At 43.0% G+C, this 21,659-nt stretch overlaps 1 protein-coding gene across 19 annotated transcripts in view; it reads right to left on the bottom strand.

The window, feature by feature from the left end:
• WNK1 (WNK lysine deficient protein kinase 1) overlaps positions 1-21,659 on the bottom strand; it is a 118,946-nt gene that overhangs the window by 10,598 nt on the left and 86,689 nt on the right. For 5 of the 19 annotated variants that reach the window (XM_032472811.1, XM_032472814.1, XM_032472819.1 and 2 more), the window contains 16 exons: positions 16,933-17,082; positions 15,323-15,778; positions 14,333-14,611; positions 13,550-13,647; positions 13,277-13,439; positions 12,761-12,877; positions 12,262-12,435; positions 11,993-12,050; positions 11,740-11,862; positions 9,833-11,265; positions 8,619-8,702; positions 6,986-7,063; positions 6,304-6,364; positions 3,406-3,482; positions 1,375-2,033; positions 547-746 (listed from right to left, as the gene is read on the bottom strand). In XM_032472811.1, the coding sequence (XP_032328702.1) occupies positions 547-746; positions 1,375-2,033; positions 3,406-3,482; positions 6,304-6,364; positions 6,986-7,063; positions 8,619-8,702; positions 9,833-11,265; positions 11,740-11,862; positions 11,993-12,050; positions 12,262-12,435; positions 12,761-12,877; positions 13,277-13,439; positions 13,550-13,647; positions 14,333-14,611; positions 15,323-15,778; positions 16,933-17,082 (4,210 nt within the window). The remainder of the gene's footprint in view (positions 1-546; positions 747-1,374; positions 2,034-3,405; positions 3,483-6,303; positions 6,365-6,985; positions 7,064-8,618; positions 8,703-9,832; positions 11,266-11,739; positions 11,863-11,992; positions 12,051-12,261; positions 12,436-12,760; positions 12,878-13,276; positions 13,440-13,549; positions 13,648-14,332; positions 14,612-15,322; positions 15,779-16,932; positions 17,083-21,659) is intronic. The other 14 variants (XM_032472822.1, XM_032472826.1, XM_032472824.1 and 11 more) reach the window with 8 other exon arrangements.

The following is a 21,659-nucleotide window of genomic DNA, read 5'->3' as shown; positions in this document are numbered from 1 at the left end:
TCATCATTAAAAATAGACAAACTATAATTCATTACAAGAGATTATGATTTAACTATTTCTTAACTGTAAACACTAGCAAGTTCTTTATTCCAATATGGATAAATAAAATAAAAACTTTAACCAAGGGAACTGTCACATAAGATACACTCAAATATCTATATGAAACTTAACAGCCATCACAACTGCCATTCATCCATAAGAGGAAGAATCGACCTGGATTTTACTAAACAGAGAACAATGTATTTTCTTCCAACTGCCCAAGAGTTGGGTGAAGTGTGAGTTCTGTGAGTCAGCAGGCAACGCTAAGTATTTCAACCCTCAAGAACAACTGTAAGTGAAGGCACCCAGCACACAGCAGCATGGGTTACAAGGGATGTAACGCCACTGTGCCACCCAGCCTACCTCCAGAGATTCAAAGAGGTTCTGTAAATACGGGGAGTACACAAGACAAGGAAGTAAGAATATCAGAAAAGCCAAGCTCCTCTGAAGCAAAAATAACTGATGTTCAACAGTTTATATACACAGCTGGAGACAGCCATGGCTGACCTGGACCAGGGCTCTTATTCCCCAAGGAGCTGCTGCGACTAGATTTGCTGCCTTTACTTTTGGTGGGCCGCCTTCTTCTCCCCGCCAGGGGGGCAGCAGGGGGGATGATGACGGCAGGGAGAGCCTTGCCCAGTCTGGTGTACAGAGACTCAATTTCATGCTTCTGGCGGCTCTGCAGGTCTTGAATCTCTTTAAGATGTCTACGAGAGATGACCAAACATAGCTCAAAAATCTGATAACCACCTTCGTTCAAATAAAAACTGACATTATTTAACCTTCCTTCACGTATTTACGCACTCACTGAGCCTTTCCCCCAAATGCACTTAATCTGATTTCTACCACCTTGAGATTCTAGTTTGTTGACTCGCCTTGCTGGCTGGCCTCCATTACCCAGGTCAAATTCCAACTACCAGAAATGGGTGGTGTGTTAGGAGAAAGAGATTTCCTGACTGAGGGTCTACACAGGAATACTGAATTTGAGACTAGAATCCAGTTTGTCACATATGACCAAGGAAACCTGCTATCACAATCTATATCCCAGTGCCATTACCAGACTCACGTGGTAGACCAGTAAACAGCAAAGCCTGGGCTAGTAACAATAAAAAGTGCTGGTCAAAATAACATGGTGACAGTAGTGCAGACGCTGACGCAGCGCTGGGACACAGGAGCGCTGTGGGCCCCAACAAACACAGGAGACCCCGTGAGAACTGCATTCAGGTGACTAGCCCTTGCATAACTGCCCTCTTGAAAACAAGACTAACCGAGCACAGGGAGCTAGGTTTCACTACAATTCTGCCACCGTTCTTTCACGGGAGAAAACGTGCTTACTTTTCTCGAAGTCTTCGCAGCTCTAACTTTAAGTCTTCATCTTCAATATCTGACTCATTGTCACTGCTCATGTAAGAGGAGTTGAATGAGTTACTAAGGCTTTGACTTAGGTTCTGGATGGGAAGGCTCTTGCTCAGCTGATGGGGGGAGTGTGGACTACCTGAACCATCATCCACGTCCCTACTTAGGAAGGCGGCCTCCAGGTCAGAAGACGGCCCGTTCTGGTGTGACGGTCCTGAGAGTTCAGGCTTTTCTTTCTTTGGTATCACAGCAGGAAGAGCAGCATGTTCCAAATCCATAAAAGGGGGAGATGCCACTGGTCCCTCTTCCTTTGCCTCAGTTACCTTGTCTTCAGTTCTTGAAACCGAGAAACGGCCTACTTTGTTCGTTGTAGTTGTCACCTGAAAACGCCCAACCTTGGTAGGCTGCCCAGCTTCTGACTTTGCTTCTGAGGCGGGAGTTCTGCGGGCACCATCTGGCATATCAGAAGAGGTGTCACGGACAGCTATCCCACTGGGCTCTGGCTTCACCAGGGTGCTCTCGGGACTACTGCTTGACAGCACGGAGGACTCTGAAGTGCTGGACTCAAAATGAACAGACTTTGCATCTTCTGCCTTATTTCTACCTTCTTTCTGGGTGTCATCCACTGCAACTGAAACCTGACGGAAAGAATACAAAGTGAGATTAAAACACAAACCCCCCAATTTTAGAATGGACCAAAAACAAAAAAAAAATCACTTTATTTCCCAGTCTGAGTAGGCTGATTATCTGCTCACACTGCCCCTCCCTCTCTGACTGTGAGAATAAACTGAACGCCATTATAGAGCATGACATATCTGTACTGAGATGCACAGATTAGATGTAGATTCTGAGCGCTGGTCAAGCTTAGTGTATGATTTACTTTCATATCTCACATTGTGCATAGGAATCGGATTCACATCTTGGTGAAAATATAAACAACAGGTCATGGGATCCTGAAGGCTGCTTGTGAATAAGAAAAACGACAAACACTAAACCCAACAAATGACACTGCCAGCTGAGCTTCAAGGATTGGCACAGCTGGCACTAACGGGAAGATCCAGGTCCCAGCTCACCCGCAAGCCACAAACACAAACTCAGTGTGGTGATGGGCGCTCAGAACCTCAGTTTACAAATGAGAAGACTATCACCCGCTATCTCCAACTTTAAGTGCCACCACAATCATCATCAGAGAGTGGGTGTGAGGGGGGGGGGGTCAGAGCTTGTGCAGCACTGTGCACTAAGCCAGAAAACATTCACTTGTTGGTCCACCTGGGAAAACAACTACATGGTATCACTTGATGTTGACACAGCATCTTCACTTTGTAAATGACTCCTAAGAAAACAACCCTAAATGTGGAGGATGCTTTATACACAAAGATGTTTACTGTGACTTTACTTACTACGTTGGAAATGACTGGCAATAGGAGAATGGTGAGGAAAGCCTACTACTAGATGGGAAGAAGCCAAAGTAACATTCAGAGGAGAAACAGGGCCAATTTTAAATACACACACAGAGAAAAAGTAACAGAAGGAATACACCACCAAAGGTGATCCTAGGGGTACAGTGGGAGGATGGCCTACGACAACCTACTGCTTCTCTACTGTTCTAAGTAGTCTTTCTTTAATTAGCATGAATTACTTTTTAAACTTTTAAAAATCGAAGTCAGTTTACAATGTTGTGTCAGTTTCTGGTGTACAGCATAATAGATCAGTCATACATATACATACACATATTTCTTTTCATAGCTTTTCATTATGGGTTACTACAAGATACTGAATATAGTTCCCTGTGCTCTACCGTATAAACGTGTTGGTTATCTATTTTAGCATGCATTATTTTAAGAGGGGACAATAATAAAGAGCTATAAAGTTCTCCATCTAAAAGAGATACATCATTGATGGCAATTAAGTCCCAAAAGGTAGATAATACTTTTATTACATACACACTCCCCAGAAGTGGGAATCCCTTTTTATTACATACACACTACCCCCCGGCAGTGACTGTCTTACCTGAAATCGCCCCATCTTAAAAACACCACCAGGGCCTGAAGTAGGTGCTAAGACAGGACCTTCTGTGACTTGAGGAACTGAAAGAAGTACATGGAGGAGGAAGATAACTTAAATCAGCATCTCTTTTCAGTTAGCTGCTTTTCCTTTTGGCCAGAAACACAGCAAAATGAAACTACGTATCAGAAGAGGAAAGCTGTTAGAGGCAAGGCTGCTCAGATTTTGTCCAACAAGGGGTAACAGCTACTGTTTGGTTTCCTACGAGACACCTTCAGTGTGAAAGACTGTATTGCTTGTGAAACATGTAAATGATATAAATGATCGAGTCTGGAAATTTATCGTGAACCCTCTGTACATTCTGTTGTACACGTGTGCAGATGACACGGCATTGTTTGAAGGGAAAAAAGTTACGTAGCAGCAGAACGGCATCCAGTGTGAAGAGACACTGTAAAAACTAAGGCTAACAGAAAATTACACTACAGTTTCAACCTGCAACTCAAAGATACAAATAAAAGAAGCAAACCATGAGATTATATTTAGGATACTAAAGACATATTTTAAAAAGAAAACCAGCTATGGCAAATTGGTTTAGGCAACACTTAAGCAAAATCCTGGAACAGAACAGTGTAAGTGGCAGAATCACTGATAAGCAATTCTGAGTGACTTTAAAGCCACCAAGGTCCTCCTAGTGACAATCACTTGTTGGGGTTTCTTTCTGGAGATAATGGAATATACACCACCATTTCCTTTATTTTATACAGCTGGTAGAATACTGACTTTGGTGTTCTCATTTAACTGTAACTTAGAGATCTTCCCACGTAAGTGCCTCATTCTGTTTAATGGCTGCATTATCCTCTACTGATATTATGCATTATGTGCATGTATGAAGTTTTGAAGTGTACCACATTTTATCCAGGCTTCTACTGAAGGACACTAAAGTTACTCAGAACTTCTTGCTATCATAAAAGTGCTCTAATATGTATTTTCTTATAGGTATGTAGAATAAATACCTGAGAATGGAAGGACTGAATCATTTCCATTTATAACTGACAGACTTAAACTGATCTCCAAAAAGGCTGAACCAAGTCACCAGCGGCTGTTACACGTCTGAACTTAACAAGGACAGGTGAGAAGCAGGATCACTTTTAGTTTTACTCTACATTTCTGTTTCACAAAGGAAATTAAGTATTTTCATGTCCAATTTTCTTTTTTTCTGTATCGTTTGATTACTTTTTGGCCCACGCCAAATTCATAGGAACACTCTATATTAGCAAAACTAGTCCTTTTTATGATATGAGCACACAACACACACATTTCCCAGTTTTTCACTTATCTTTGGACCTAACAGCACTTTTTTTCCCCATGCAGAAATTTAAAATCTGTTAATGCTTCCGTGTTGGGTATTAAACGTAACAGTAACATCCTTCTCTACATTAAGGATCAGCAGTCTCTGAACTGTGGACCAAATTTAGCCCACTGCCTGTTTTCATACGTAAACTTTACTGGACAGTCAAACCCGCTCATTCATGCATGTCTACTGCTTCTTGAGCTACAATATTTTGGATATTTGAAGAGCAAAACCTAACATACTTCCTTTTCAGCCTTTTACAGAACAAGTTTGTCAACCGTGCTCTAGACAGTTGGAAGAAAAAGAAAAAGAAAAATACTCCTTTTGTTTTCTTATAGTACTATTTTATGACATCATTTTTCACCTTTGATCCATTTGGAATTTATTTTGGCCTTGGCTAGCGATCGATCTTTGCTTTTTCCAAGCCACTGTCCAGTTGTCCCAAACCATTTACTGAAATATTCCATCTTTTCTCACTGATTTGAAAGGCCACCTTCTCATATTCTACATTCCACTTTAGTTTCTAGACTTTCTAGTCTGTTCCACTGATTTTCAAGGCACTTCCTTTAAAAAGAGAGCCAATTCAGAATCTGCCTGCCTTGAAAATAACTTAATTTAGAGAGGTTTTAAGTCTAAGCATGTAAGGAAGACAGGAAGAGGTAAGAGTGTTCAGCTAATCTTAGTAACAGTTATACAGTGAATTACACTTATGTCAGGGGGTGTTGAGGAGAACGGATATTATAAAAAGGAAAAATTAATTTTAAGCATGTGCTATATAAAATCACACTGAGTAAATATAGCTCACGTTCAATTATTTTGACTTTTGATTATGAACAATTCTGAAGGCAAAGGCAACAGAAAATAAATTTTAAACTTCCCAGGTTCTGTGGGACTGAGGGTGAGAAGAGATTGACAACAAAACTTTACAGCAGTAGCAGTCAACATAAACTTATGACTGAGCATGTGAGGATAAAAGTTCTCATTAAACATTTAGATTGTTGGTCTGGATAATTTTCACAAAATTAAGTCAGAAATGTGCCTTTCTAAAGAGATTATATTTGTAAACATCCCAATTCTAAAGACTCCAGAAATAAAAATAATTAAAAAAATAAATGTTTAAATTGATTGATTGAAATCTTACATTTGTATTTCTACCATCCATGTTATTCAAGCTTATCTATATCTTTGTATTTCTAAAAAGCCAAGAGGTTGCCAATAAATTAACTTTCATAAATATGCCTGAAGGTCCTTCTCTCTCTGAGCAAGGATCTGGCCTAGCTAGTAACGAAGGGCCTCACGTTAAGAGAAACTTTTATTAGCCCCTGGCACGCCACCCTCCAAAACACAAGAGGAAAAGATTCACTGATTTGCTAAAATTGTCTGCTCTAGATACTGGTACTAATGCTCCTCAACCATGAAATACATAAAAACATTCATTAAAATCGTCTCACATACACCTGCCAGCTCGCGAGGCTGCGCCTCTGCAGCAGCAGCCTCTACAGTCAGTTACGGGCAGGAATGGAGGCGGCGACTTGGGGAGGGGCGGGTCTCACCGTCCTTCCGAAGCTGCGCTCCTCCTTCCACAGCTGCTGTGGGGGCCACCGCGGACGCCGGCTGCAAACACACACACAAACACAGCACCTTCAGCTGCAGGTGCGCTCAGACCCTCCCGGGCTGCCCTCCCTCGGGTCTTCATAAAGGGCAGAGAGACAGACAGCCTGTGCGGAGAAGCACTGACGTCCGAGGGAATTTCCTGTCTCTTTTTTTATGGCCTAAAAGTAAGTCTCATGTAAAGAAAGAGAATTTTAAAAGAAATTTTGAGTCTTAACCCTTCTAATTGCTTTCTTAACTTTTCTCATGGGTGCTTAACAGTGTAACTTGGGTATGTATAGAAAAGTAGTTTTAATCAGAACATTACTGTGTCACAAGCCTAAAAGGAATGAGTTAAAACTTCACACTTTAAGTATAGCCTCCTCCAAATGCACAGGATTGATCTGCAGTATAATTCTACCCACAGGCAGGACAAAAAAGCATCTTTCAAATCAGACTTTTTCCATAGTTACACTGCGGGGTCAGTGTTAATCTTTCATTAATCTCATTTCTGTTGACTAGAACAAGCAAAGACACTGAATAGGTGTTACAGGTATATTAAGAATGGTCTAGGTTACAGTCATATTCCAGGAATATAATACATTAGGGTTATTGGAAGATTTTAACAAGGTTTTCAAAACTTACACCAACTGCAGACGTCAGCACGACAGTCTCTGGACTAAGCGTTCTCCTCAGCTGAGCATCAAGATCCTCCAGGGGCTGCTGGGATGGACCACATGGCACAGTAAGCACTCTGGCACCGGCAGAGCCGGTTTACACAGAACACACTTCAGCTTCGTGCTTCAGATCGACACAACATCACATCTGCTCACTGAATACGAAACTCGATGACCTAAGTTCAACTTAGCTATATTCCTTGATTTACCAACCTCTTAAAATTTTATTGTCAAGTTCTTAAGCCACAGAGAAACTCAATTACATCTAAGGTTTTACAGTTTTGAACCCTTCCTTATTACATTCTATGTATGATATTACTTAAAGTGATAGGAAAGTTATCTATTTGTCCTCTCCTTAAAAATACGTTCTAAAAAAATGTCATCATGATGTGGGGGAGACTAACTATATTGTTCCCTATTTTCTTTTTTGGCTTGGTGCCTCTGAGAGCCTGTCCTTAAGAATAGAAAAAGGACCTATTCTGCCACCGCGGTCAGCCTCTTCCTCCACATCAGTACCACCCCTCATCCTCATCCCCCACGTCCCATCTGCGGTTTCTCATCACACTTTGGGCCCTCTTAGGATCTGAAATACATGTTTTTAGTGAGAAAATAGGTCCAAAACTCGAAATTTATAGACTTTCACAACGCAATTGTTTTCAAAATTTAGCAGCTGATGGAGGAGATTCTCTGTTGGAGTTACTACTTTATTACGGCAAGTTCCTTAATTATGTTTTACTGTTAAAGAAGCAGGGATAAATTCAGACTTCAAGTTAGCAATTAGCCATATTTTTCTATATCTTATTCTAAAATAAATCCCTCATTTAGTTTCAGTGTTACTAGCTTGTCTCACATCAGAAGCTTTCTCATGGTTATGATGGATTCCTAACAAGTACTTACGGGAATTCAACTCGTGTTGGGTGGAAGGTAGGGCGGGAAAGAAAAGCATAGTCTAACTGCGGGCAATTCCGACTCCTAGTGAGCAGGACTGAAAGTGAGACAGCAGTCTCACGTCCACGTCACTGGCCGCAGTTCCTCTTTGAGTCATCTCATGTTAGCTGAGCTGTGTGGCTTTTGTATTGAAAGATATAATACTTGTTTTTCATAAACATGACCCTTATTATACCCAATTACTTCATTAGGTGGTCACTGAAAGAAATGTCAAACATTCAAGAAAAAAAACAGGTTGTGCTGAACCCACAGAAAAAGGGCATTGCCAGTTATCAGGGAGGTACCCTTCCCCAAGGAACTTACAAAGTTAATTTTGATTACATGTAATTTTTTTTTTTTTTTTACTTCCACAATGGTCTAATCTTTCACTGTTCTACAAAAGTATGAATGATAGAAGGAATTTTTCTGGCAAAATGTCAAGTCTGCTATTTTCTTTTTTCGTAAGTTACAAAAAGTATTAATATCAAATGATCTCTAGATGATATGATTCTTACTCTAAGTAGGGCCTGTATCATCAGCTATGGTGTTTTAAAAGAAAGTTCTTACTAAGTCAAAACCAAATAGGAGCCAGAAGGCAAGATCATGCAATGGAGAATTTAGACAAGCTTTGTGAAAGAAAGTAGGGGCACAAAATCTGCCAAGTCTTGGGGCACCTGAGTTAGTGAAGGTCCCGGAAAAGGCGGCAGCTGCTCGCTGGGTGGAGTACCAGCTGGAAGTTCAGTACCCACTGGTAGCACCTACAGACAGTGAAGGGAAATTCAAGTCCATGAGACACTAAGAGTAAAGACTGCATACTGGAGAGCAAACCAACTAATTCAAATGCAGAAGGATAAGAATAAAATATATCTAGTTAAGGTAAGCTTGTCACCTGAGTTATACTCTGGTATCCATCTTACCTGAAGGGCATTATAACCATGATCCTATTACAGGGGTTACTATGATATGCCAATAAAATGGACAGGAATCTTTAGTAAAAGGTTACTCCGCAGGGAAAATACAGAGAAGAAAGGCTGCGTGGACACGAGAGGTGGTCTAGATACGCCTGAGCCACTCATCTGCTACTGTATTATCAGGCTTTTCTGAGAAACAAAATAGTTCAGAAATAACCGTTGGGGCAGGTCTGACAACAAAAGACATCAGAAATCTACTACTATCGAGCAGTCTGTATTCTGAGTGAAGCCTCTGAGTCACCCCCCACCCGCCCCGTGAGAGGAATCCTGCATCGATGGCAACGCAGACAGACAGCGCAGGCACCCAGCGCAGAAGGAGAGACACGCCTGGTTACGCGGAGGGGCAGAGACCGGCGGGCATAGTGAGAGGAAGCCACCGCAGCAGAACCAGGAAACTCGTGCCGCTCATTTTATTCCTAGATTCTTTTCTCCTCTGTGTATCATATTCATCACCAACTTCCAACTTTTTACAAACCCCAAACTGTATGTGTACAGAATCTAAGTGAAGCAGACAATTTGCTTCATTCTCATGCAAACAGACTGTGAACTGCTGTGACTGTGTGTAACTGCCAGCAAAAACACTTAGCTCCCCTTTGGGATGATTTCTTCAGTCTGTACCAATCTGGTACAATGCCTGTACTTTAACTACTTATTATATACTCCTAGAAAATTGTGCAGTATAATTAACCCCAAAATCTTGCCACATTTCAAAAGAAAAAAAATCTCATGGTTCAATGTACATATATCTTAAAATCACCTTCAATCAATTTATTTACTAAATACCATGTGTCTACTATAAGCCAGGCATCTTTATAACTACATTTCTAATCTGCAAGGCTGAATTTTTTAAAATGTACTTATTGAGGGGAAAAAAGAGTGATGATATTTTTCAAATTATTTCAGAACAAGAATCTTACTTGAGGTTTAGTTAAAGGTGGCTTCACTGGAGCGGTTCCAGGTTTCACTCCTGGTGCAGTGCTGACCGGGGCGGAAACCTGCCCAGGTGTGACTCCTGCTGGACCCGACAAACCAGCTGTTCCTAGCGGCAAACTGGCTGGTGGCAGGCAAGTGCTCGTAGTGGAAGTCATGAGTCTGCTCGGTGCGACGGCAGTGGTCGGGACGCCTGGAGGGACAGTGGTCTCCACCACCAGCGACGTCTCCAGGGAGACAGGGGCATGCTGAGCTCCAGAGCAGCTGTGCTCACTGAAGAGAGACCGCAGCTTCTCCTCTAAAGTCTTTATGTCATCGATCCCCGGAGCTTTGGGTTGTGTATCAGTGTCTACTTCAGGACAGTGAGCATGGGGCTGGCTGGGGAGCAAAGCTGGCTGGGGCTGGCCATGAATTAGTGTCTGCTGTACGGCAGGCACACTGGCCACAGGCTGTACCAAGGGTGGGATGCCAGGTACTTGGGGTAACAGAGGTGCAGAAGCAGGTCCTGCTTGGGAAGGGACAGGAGCAGAAGCTACAGCTGAGGTGACGGCTGAAGGATGAGCCGCACCAGGCTGAGAAACAGAACTAGATACCCCTGCCCCAGGGGAGGGAGAGGAAGATGAGGCCGGGAGGGTCGAAGCCAAGCCCGCTGCACTGCTGTGAGAAGTCTTATCTAGGGCGTGTGCACTGACCACCACCGTCTCGGACAGGGCAGGAGCCGAGGCGCTGCTGCTGAGCAGGACAGACGACTGTGAAGCCGTGCTCGGGGCCGGAGTGGTGGCAGAAACTGATGCTGACGTGGCTACCCCGGCAGTGCTAACTCCTGCCTGCTGAGATGGCCCGGGTGCAGGCTTAGTACCCAGGGCAGCAGTGCTGCTCCCTGCCGAGGCAGGAGTCACTGAAATGGGCACAGAGGGGGATGCATCCACACTAGAAGAGGCGCCCCCAGGGGCAGGAGCCTGAACTGACTTGGAAGCTGCTGACACTGAGACAGCGGTGGGCGCCGTGATGCCTGAAATCACGTTGGAGAGCACTGGGGATTCAGATGCAGCCGGGATAGGGAGACTGCTTGATGGTGTCACACCTGTGCAGGTGGCAACCCCAGCAGTCCCTTTTTCAGGCGCCACTGTAATCTCAGACTGCATTACTGATGTGGAGATGTCAGTAAGAGGGCAGCTAGCTGCGGGGGCTGATACTGAAAGTGTGGCCGCGACTGTGGTTGCGGCTCCAGCAATGCTACTTGTGGAAGGAGGCACGACTGGAAATGTTGGTCCTGTATGACCAAAGTTGGGAGGTGCTGTGCTGGGCCCTTCTGTCATTTGGGCATATCTAAGTTCAGAAAAGGCCTGCTGTAGACTAAGGGATGAAGCAGAGTGAGACAAGTTCATTCCGGTGCCAGGAGATGTAGAAGCAGCAGCAACTGCAAAGGAAAATAAAAAATTCAAAATCAGTCCATTTTTAAAGAGTGGATTCAAAAGACTGTCTTAATAATCTGTTTTTGGAGTTAACCAACAATGCCACATACCAACAAGATACAAAACCTCTCCCAAGGAAATGACAGGCTTTAAACGAGCAAAGTGAAATAACTACTACTTCGATCAGAAGTTGTCAGTATGAATGTCTGCTTCTTGAAAGAACATGGAGTGCGCTCAAACCGTACATGGCAGTAGCTAATCCCATGGGCTGTACCTAGCACAGCCACCCTTTGTGCTCTTTTTCTTCTCTCCACCGTCTGTCTCCCTTCTCCATACGTTCGTCTGTTGGGTGTAGTCTCAATTTGCTACCCTTCCTCACTGTCTTGTGTCATCATTTGAACCACGGTTTGATGACCAAGCTTCTGCTGTAGGAGAGATGCTGCAGGACTTACACACACGTGGCAGAAGTAATTCCTTACCTGTATCCGATATTTCACCAGCAAAAAGCTTTGACTCTCGTAATCGACTTTCCGGCACTGGACTGACAATAAACCGTCTTCCAGCAGAATGAACAACTTGAGTTAAAGAACTGGGAGGAATGCCTGGTTAAAAAGAAACAAACCACTTAATCACATTTTTACATACACCATCACTAACACGAAGCTTCGAGATTTTAGTATTAACACACAAATTCTCAGGTAAGAGCAAATGATGGAAAGAAAAGAAATTCACCTATTTGCTGTGGCATGGAAGACACAGGAGCTGGTTGTTTGAACTCTCCTTCCAATTTCTACAACAAACAAAAGTGATTAAATTCATTCTCAAATTCAGTGATTAGGCAAAGCAAATCGCCACATGCAAAGAGAACATGGGGGTATAGCTCAGGGGTAGAGCATTTGACTGCAAAGAGAACATGAGTGCTGACAGCCTTAGTTACAGGTGTAACATGGTACCACTGGATCTGAAACAAACAAAGCTTCACTACGGGATGGTGAGCCTACCTGAGACCCTGAAAAGCCATAGTCATCCTTTCCCTGCAGACGCTCCAACCCCTGGTCACCCTCTGGCTCCACACTGACATCCTCACTGAGCATCTCATCAGCTTTTTCAATAATTTCCCGCACCTGATCCACAAATGACTCTCTTTCTGTTGCCAGAATAAAGTCATTGTTCACCTGTAAAAGAAATGAGACATCAGCCTGATTCGTACAGTGTTCCTCAAGCCTTAGGTCATTCAATCCCCATTTTCATTTTTCTGCCCAGTCTGCATTCCATCTGTATTATTTATCTGATATGTAAGTTAGTTCTTTAATACCTAGATAGGCCCCAGACAAAAACATCTCTAAATCACCGGCTTGGTCTGCTAGTTATACTCACACTGAAACTGAAATAAATAGGTAACTGTCAAAACAGTTTACAAAATATTGCCTATTTGCCTAGGGTGGTGGATATGAAGATCAAGGACTAAGGAAAAATCTGGGACTCTAAACTCAGACATACCATAATTGTTGCTATCTCCTCAGGGTTGTCACCATCTAAGTCAAATTTGAATGTAACCATTTTCCGGTTGTGAGTCTCTAGTTGACATTCTACTACCCGGTCTCCTTTATTTGAAACCTAAAAAGAAAAAAGTAAAGTATTTTTAATCTCAGAAGACCATGCTCAGCACCGTTATTGGATGTGAGAAAGTGATGTAGGTTATCACTTGAAGTTCAGCGTAACGTTACCACTAGTCCTTGAAACACTGGTACTTTGCCTCTTAAACTGGCAGCAGGAAAACCTTAAGAAAATATCAGGCTTTGAGCGACGTACTTATCTTCCATTGAGGAGTTTGGAAGAAATGTAAAGCCTTTGTTGTGCAAATTAAACTCTCTACTGCCTTCTTACAGAAATACGAAATTTAACAGTATCATTTGGGTGATTAGAAGAGCCTAAACTTTCATCAATACACTCTAGCCTTAGAAATACTTAAATAATAAACTAACTATATGAAACCCAGAAGTCAGCAATACTTACATTCAAAATTCTCAGTTTGGGGCGTGAAGTCTTTTCATGGCGAGAGCGACTTCTCACAGATTTCCTGCAATGCCGCTTCGTGGTTCTCCCTTCATGCCTTCCGCTAGACGATGCGACAGTCTCATTGCCATCACTCATTCCTGAAGCCACATCTGAATGTGCACTTTGGGGGGAAAAAGTTCAATTTACAATAGGAGATTTAAAGGTTTCACAGCCTCAAGTTTCATGCCATCCTATCGACCCATCAAGACAGGAGAAGTTGACTTTACACACCTGTCTATAGAAGAGACCAAGGCGGCAGGGTGGGCGGGCTGTGGCTGTGCCACTGGAGCTGGCTCTGGAGGAGCGACCTGAGGGACTCCTCGAGTACTCTGTGAACAGAAAGGATAATTCAAACCTTGGCAGTCATATATTTTACTTATTACTGGCCATCCTCAATAAGCTACTTTTTTTTTTCTTATCCCTCCCCTGAGTCCTAAAAGCACTACATTTACTAGAAATTCTTAATATTCAGCATCTACAGAAAGTCCTCTTAAAATTGCAAAGGGAGATTCTAAAGCTAGTCTCTGGTACAGGCTACATGGTGTGTCATCAGCCACAGCTGTCGCTAGGTGGTGAGAAACTACAACCTGCCATGCAGCCAGCATCTCGCCAGAACGTGCAGCAGGGCAGGCAGAGCCAAGTGCAGAGGCGGCGCAGCGCTCTCTGAGTGGGGCAAGAGCGATCACTGGGCGCACAGCAGGGTAAGGTATTCTGGGGACCACCATGGCAAGAATTTGTGAAAGGACAAGAAAAACGGCTGAAGGGCTAGCTAGAGAAGTGAAGTGCTAACAGGATTAATCTTCTCCAAGGCACACTCACTTCCCAACAGAACAGCCAGTGGCAACAAGGCCCCCACACTGGCATTTCATTCTGCTGTAAGAAAAAGTCATTCAGAAGTTAGTTTAAAATAGTTTCCAAACGAATTCTAAACCAGGGGAACCTATGTTTCTCCTTTGTCACTTTTATCCCATTACACATATGTCTCAGCTATAAACATGCAGAAATTCCATTTACCTCCAGAGCTGCTTGCTGGGAGGATGTAGTGGGGGCTTGTGCTAAGCTCAGTGCTGGCTGGGGCACTTGAACCTGTCCTCCTATACTGCCCACGGAAACCAAAAGATTTGATTCCACATAAGGCTGCACCACTGTAGGAAAGTAACCTGGGGCAGCCAATGCTTCTGTCGGCAAGGGAGGGGACAGGACTGTAGAAGGGAGGCAAACAGAAGCCACGCTGGAAGAGGGAGCAATATTTGAATCTCCTGGGTACTGTGGTGGCAGTCGAGGTGGGAAGCCCTGTGACAGAAATGAGGAAGGGGAGTTAGTGTAGGTTGGGTCATCAAATGAGCAAAACAGCAAGACATGCACAGGAAAGCACGTAGCGAAGATGAACAGCACCCCAATCCCTCTCTAATAATTTAAAGATTCTTCCTCAAAATTAAATGACAGACTGATTTCATTTAGGGGACAGGGCTGCATAGAAGTGTATTTTAAATTGCTATTTTTCCCTCTCCTGGAGACTATTTAAATAGGAGGAAGACACAGAATTCCTTCTAGAAAAATAGCTACTTTCTAGTCAGTCAAACAGGAGAATGCAAAACCTCTGAGGTATCCGTCATTCCAGTCAGATAATGACATGCTAGTACTCTAAATCTAAACCCTGAAGCTTTTTAAGGATTCCATGTTGGCCACCGTATTTACCCTTCCTATAAAAACGTAGCCTGATATATTCTATTATTAGCTATATCTAGCATTCAATCAGCTTACACCGAGTATTGAGAGAACCACTTTCCCCAAAGAGGTGTCTTGGGAAAAATGGAAATGAACCGTCAGACATCACCCCCCATCCTTTCTCAGGAGTTTACTATTTTAGCGTCTATGGTTGAGATCAGGAACTCTGGTTACTGCTAGTTATTCCGATATTCCAGTATTAGGTTCTGAAGTCCTCGATGTTGTTATTACAGCCAAACCCTCTGGCGCCCTCCTTTTTGCCAGTCAACACGGTACCTGGTAGAGAGCATCTCCAGAGGGAAGTGGAGCCTCAGCAGTCTGTCCAAGGCTAGCGGGTATCCCCGTGGACTGGACTGCTGGCTGCAGGAGCTGCGGGTGAGCCTGACCCGGCAGCTGGGTCGCAGGCTGCAGGAGGGCTGGAAGCTGGCTAGGAAGCACAGCGGGTGCCCCTGGGCCTGCAGCTGCTGCAGCAGGTGAAGCCAAGGTGAGCAGAGGCTGGGCAAGGCCAGCTGCCATTGTGGCGGGAAGGGGTGAGAAACCCGGCTGAGCTGCAGAGGCGGGAGGCACCGAGGAGATATGAGAGACAGGGAACTGAGGGAGTAAGGAAGGTGGGAGTGGCTGTCCCACAGGGAGGAAATGAGCACCAGAATGGACTGGAACAACTGAGGGCTGTGTCGCCACTGGGATCTGAGGTTCGCCTTGGATAGTTGGTACTGGCTGGGAAACTGGAAGCTGGGAAGGGAAAGAAAAACAAAACAGACCAACTTAAAGAAAAAAAAAAGAGCAAGGCTGCCAAAAGCAAGATGTATGTATTAGCCAAAAAAGAGAGAAAATTAAAACAAACACCAAATCCCTGCATACATTAGTGTGAGTTAATATGCCATGTAGGAGCAGGGAGAGGTGCGCAGGAGACAAGGAGGCTGACAGAGCGGCCACTGCGCCCAGTCTGCTGTGAAGAACTCCGCTAATGTTTTATCGTTCAACGGCACAGAGACCCCTTCTACACGGAAGGCTGTTTTCTTTACAGCCTGACCGAGATGTGTCTCACGGACCATAGTCCCCTGGCACGTCTGCTGTCCCTACACCTATGGCTGCATCGCCGCAGTCACTGAAGTTCAAAGGACTTCCTTCCCAGCGGGGTCAGAGCTCATCCCTCCTGCTTCTACAACTCTCAAGTCTAACACAGACCTGTAAAAGGAGGTATAGTTACCATCTTCCACTGGTTCTAGGACGCAAGCACCCCTTCTCACCATGGGTCATTTTAACATTTATGAAGTTGAGATGTATCTTACAATTAATGATGTGTCAGTTCTCAGTGTTAAACATAACTTACAACTGACAGTATCTCAGATGTGATGAAACTTGACAGACCACGCACTGTGCCACAACACAAGCACAAGCCCGACGTAAAGTTGAAAACAGCTCATTCGGAAGAGCCTATCTTCTACAGGGGTACTTTTTTTTTTTTTTAAGGGATTAGGACAACTTAGGAAAAACCCAATCCGTATAAAGGGTTTTGTGACTTGCTGTCAGTAGGCAGAGGAAGGAGACAATGCATAAATCTACAAGAAAACACAGCGTGACTGCAAACCGAGAATACTAGGTGTAACTGACAACTCTAGACAACATCCAGATTCAGCTACTAAAGCACCTTTATTAGGTCTGTACCTGTCAAACTAAGCGTTGGCTGATGCACCTAAAAGGTAAACATGTGGGATTATCACTGCTGCATGTAACCATTACATCAACCGATGCATAAGCACAAGAGGTAATTTTCACTTCATTTTTGCAGTGAAATTAGCCAACTTCCATACTCCACCACTAGAGAAGGCAGAGGCCCCTCCACACAGCCACGTGGCACTCCCCTCCAGGAACTAAGCACGCACCTGTTTCCCCACTGACACGTGAGGCAACACCTGCGGGGGCGGAGGCTGGCTCGCTGGCTGTGCAGTCAGGGCCTCACTGGAGGCCGGTGCCTGTGGAAGGGAATACTGCACCGTCGGCTGAGAGGAGGCTGTCTGCTGGACTCCCTGCTGCTGAGAAGAAAATACAATTTTATTTCAAGTCATTAACAGCATGTTTCTGAAGTATGCTTTAATTAGTCTGCTTAAAGAATAGCTCTGATAATAGCTACAAAATGTGAGGAAAGCACTGAACTGGGGACTCCAGCTTTACCCCTTACCAGCTGTGACACCTGAGAGGTGGCCCGTCTTACTGCCAGAGCGAGGCTTCCTTCTTTGAAAACAAGGACACTACCACTCACTCAAAGTAGGGCAAAGGGAATCAACTATGTGCTAAACACCCTGGTATAACACACCTAAATTTAATGCATGGCACGTAACTGTACCCAAACAATAAATTATTAATAAATTAATGGCCCCCTCTAGCCTAACAAAAACCTGAACTTCATAGCTGACTTTCAAGACTCTCCAACACCTATAACTAGTTTAAATTTTAAATTTTTAAATAAAAGGCAATACCTGTTTGTAATAAAAATTTTAACCAATATATCAGATTAAGAGTCAAATGAAAATACCCAACCTCATTTCCTCAGAGGCAACCAGTTAGTGGTTTTGTGTGTCAACTTTATGGACTTTTTTCTATGCATAAGTGGTCACTCACACACAAGTACACTTCTTTGTTTTTAAAAGTAAAGCTTTTTAAAAACATGCCTATTTTATAAATACTATTCTCTGACATGCCATTTTTATTTCATTATCAATGGAACCAATATCCTAATGATGAATATTTGGGTTTGATTTTCTTGTTACTTAAAATAACGCTATAGCCAATAGCCTTTTACACATGTCTTGGTCCATACCACTAACTGGTTACAGCTTATATGAAGAGAAGCTGTGTGTGTGTGTGTACTGAAATATAAGTGACGTGTAGCATGATTTGACATATGTACATAGTGCAAAATGATCACCACACATAATTACAAATGTAGAAATACAGAAACCCCTCCTCCATTCGAATTCTTTACATGTAAGACACCAGCACTGTTACCTTCACTGGACCTGTACTATGAATGATCCTGTTTTTCTGGAGCATAACTTTCCCTTTCAGTTGTGTCTTAAGGTAAAACCTAGTGACAAGCTTCTGTTTGAATACTATTAGAATAGTTGAATTTTTTTTCAATTGTCCTATAGGTGTATATTCATGTAATCTTTAAGTGGATTTTATGATTTTAATTTTTAAGTAGCAGCTTTATTGAGATGTAACTGACAAACAACAAACTGCACACGTGTAGATCATACACTGCGGCAAGTTTTAGCGTGCACATACACCGTGGAGCTATCACCACAGTCAAGACAGTGCACATGGCCATCACCCTCAGGAACTTCCTCTGGTCTCTTCGTGATGTCTCAGTTCTACTTCTTCCAACCCCAGATATTATCCTCTAGCAACCAACGGTCTGTTTGCTGTCACTGTAGATTAGTTTACATTTTCTAGAACCTTATATTAACAGAAGCATACAGTATACAGTCTTTTCTGCTTAGACTACTTTCATTCATCATACTTGGAGATTCATCATATTGTTGTATCAACAGTTAATTCATTTTAATTGCTGAGAAATATTCCATTGTTTGGATATACTGAAAGTTGCTTATCCATTCATCTGTTGGTAAATATTTAACTCATTTACAGTTCTGGCAACTAAAAATAAAGCTATGTTTGAGTTTTTATATGGACATGCTTTCATTCCTCTTGGGTAAACATCTGCAAGTGGAATGGCTGTGTCCGGTGGTAGGTGTGTAACTTGCATTTTAAGAAACTGCTGAACTGGTTTCCAAAGGGACTGTTGCATCCCATTTTCACCAGCAGTGGGTGAGAGCTCCAACCGCTCCAGGTCTCGCAAACACTTAAGCTAGGTCAGGCTTTCTGGCTTCAGGCATTGTAATGAGTGGGTAAAGGTGATAGCTGATGATATCGAACACCTTTTCACGTGGTATCTTGCCATGTGTTTATCTTCTTTGGTGATTTAAGTGATCTTTAAAAAAATTATTTACAATGACATACAGAACCTGGAATGGTGAAGCTGTCCCTCTAAGAATAAGGACCAAATCTATGTTCAATGTCCTGGCTTTTATTTTAAGACCAATTCTGTCAGATGTTGTCTATAAATGTTTCCAACTACATACACCATTTAAGGTCCTTACAGGCACTTTCATTCTCAACAGTTTTACTTTACTCCATTAAACTTTTTTTGGTTATTGTTCAAAATAAGGGGCAGTGAGTAACATGTAATGTGGAAGTATGATAAAGGTTTGACTGTGCGGTGACTCCCCTCTTTATTAAGGGGTAAATCTGAGGAAAGCCCACCTCGTATCTGGGCACGTGGCTCCCTCCGTCGCCCGTCAACGCGGAGCCTTGCTCACATCCAGACTCAGCGTCTCCTGGAACCACTCCTTCACTCACCTGTACTCCAGCTCAGCGGAACCCAGGCTGGATTGTTTGTGTCTCCCTTCTACCTCTGTGCCTTGAACCTTGCTTACACGGCCCCCTCCTCAACTTTTCTTTGGGCCTAGAGCATTCTTTATTCATCTGAATTTAACTCAAATGCAGAGCCCAGTTCAAATGCTCCTTCATAGAGCCTACCTGACAGCCCGCCCCCTGCTCAGGAGATGTAATCTCTCTCCTCTCATGACATAATCAGTCAGTAGTTAAATGGTAAGTTACAGAGTCAAACTACTTGGATTTAACTTCTCTCTCTTATTAAGCTGTGTAAGTTTGGGTAGAATAACTAGCTTCTCCAGATCTCGCCTCAGCTTTCCCATCCATACAACAGAAATAATGATAGTACCTATACTTACAGGGTTTATACAAGCATAAAATAAAAATGTAAGTAGAATGCTTTGCACTTTGTATATGTTAGCTGTTACACTCACTTGTTTTGTAGGAACTGCCCACACGTCTACCAGGTGACTTGGGCTCCCTGAGAGTAGCCATGCGCGGTACACTGCGGCAGCCCCTCAGTGCCTAGCCCGTGGCCCTTCAGAGCATGAACTCAGTTAGAAAAAAAAACTGTTTAATTACTTAGTTGGTGTGTATGTGGACTGTCAAAAATGAGCAGTCTGAGAGACATATACCATTACTCTTTGCTTAAAATAATGAGAGGCTGTTATTGCCAGCGACACCACAGAGCGCTCGGGGAGAAGGGGCACTGCTAGGTAGGCCAAGAGTATGTGCTTTCCTTTTTTTTTTTTAGCACAATCACACTGGCTAATAATCAACACTTTAGGCAAACCAGTACTGTTTAGCACAGCAGCTCAGCATCACGCTTCGCCTCCACCTGCCTCACGAAACCAGTTCAAACAGCCTACACTGACTGTGTGCTCTCTGGCGGACACAGGTGCTTGATGAAAGAAATGTTCACGAGCCTCAGGTGAACAGAAAGTCAGAGAGAACCTGAAGACTCTACACGGACCCTATGGATGAAATTATTAAGTGGGTAGGGCAGCTCATGACCTTGCGTGTGGCAGCAAAATACCAAGTCTTCCAGTAGGAGAAAGCTATTTTTGTCACCTCTTTAAGACAAAGCAAACCCCTGGAAGAGACTCTTGATAAAAACATGAAAGAAAGCAATCCTGTATTCATCACATTCCAGAAACACACGAGGTAAATTTTGATTAAAGTTCATTTCTTTCCTTACATTAGTAAAACTAGAGATAGGTTTCCTGAGGTGGGGCTGCCACCTGCAGTATGTAAAACAAAAATCACATTTAAAAATAGACAGACTCTAACCACATACTACAGAAAGTTTACAACCTGTCTTTTCTATATATAGAACCCCAGAAGATAGAGCAAATAAAGCTTCTTGGGCACCTCTGCAGAATCATAAGTCCCTGCAGAACTTTAATACAGAAAAAAACATTATTCTAGAAATTTTGGATTTTGGTTTGTAATTTTTAATTCTATCCACTTACTGGCTATGTGACTAGGGGAAAATCAAATATTCTACACTGCATACACATAAATTGAGGGCTTAATTTCATGATTCTATTTAACTCATGCTATATTTAAAATAAATCACAAAATGAATGTATCTTTAAAAAAAAGCATCGCTGACACATGAATCAATTGTTGTCTGTACTGTAGAGACAGCCATTTCATATTTTTTCCCAGAAGAGTCAACTACCTAATTCTTTTAACCTGACATCGCAGACTTTTCTCACCATTGACTTTATCATTGTCTTCTTCATTTACATGCCCAAATATAAGACACCTGACAAATTCCCTTGGAAAAGGAAAAACAGAGCACACACTTAAATCTGCACATTTTCTTGCTATTGGCCTGCATCCAAGGATAAGCAAAACAGGATACAGGTACTCACAACAGTGCTTCTGTCCTCACCCAGATTTATTTTGTGTTCCTATTAGGGGTTGTTGACATAATTAGACCTGTTAAGGTCGGCAAAAATGTGACTACCTGGACTTGACTATAATCATATACAGATTCAGATACTTATCTGGAAGAAAGGGCAAGAACAAGAAAAAACATAATCCTCGGCCCTTCAGTTCTATAAAAGAGGTGTTGGTAACACAGAAAATGTATATACAAGCAGACCTCAGAGGGTACAGGTTTGGTTCCAGACCACTGCAATAAAAT

The sequence above is a fragment of the Camelus ferus genome, chromosome 34, assembly GCF_009834535.1.
Source record: "Camelus ferus isolate YT-003-E chromosome 34, BCGSAC_Cfer_1.0, whole genome shotgun sequence".
NCBI classification, from domain to species: Eukaryota; Metazoa; Chordata; class Mammalia; order Artiodactyla; family Camelidae; genus Camelus; species Camelus ferus.
The sequence above is the reverse complement of the archived record's forward strand: the minus strand, read 5'-3'. Positions and strand labels throughout refer to the sequence as shown.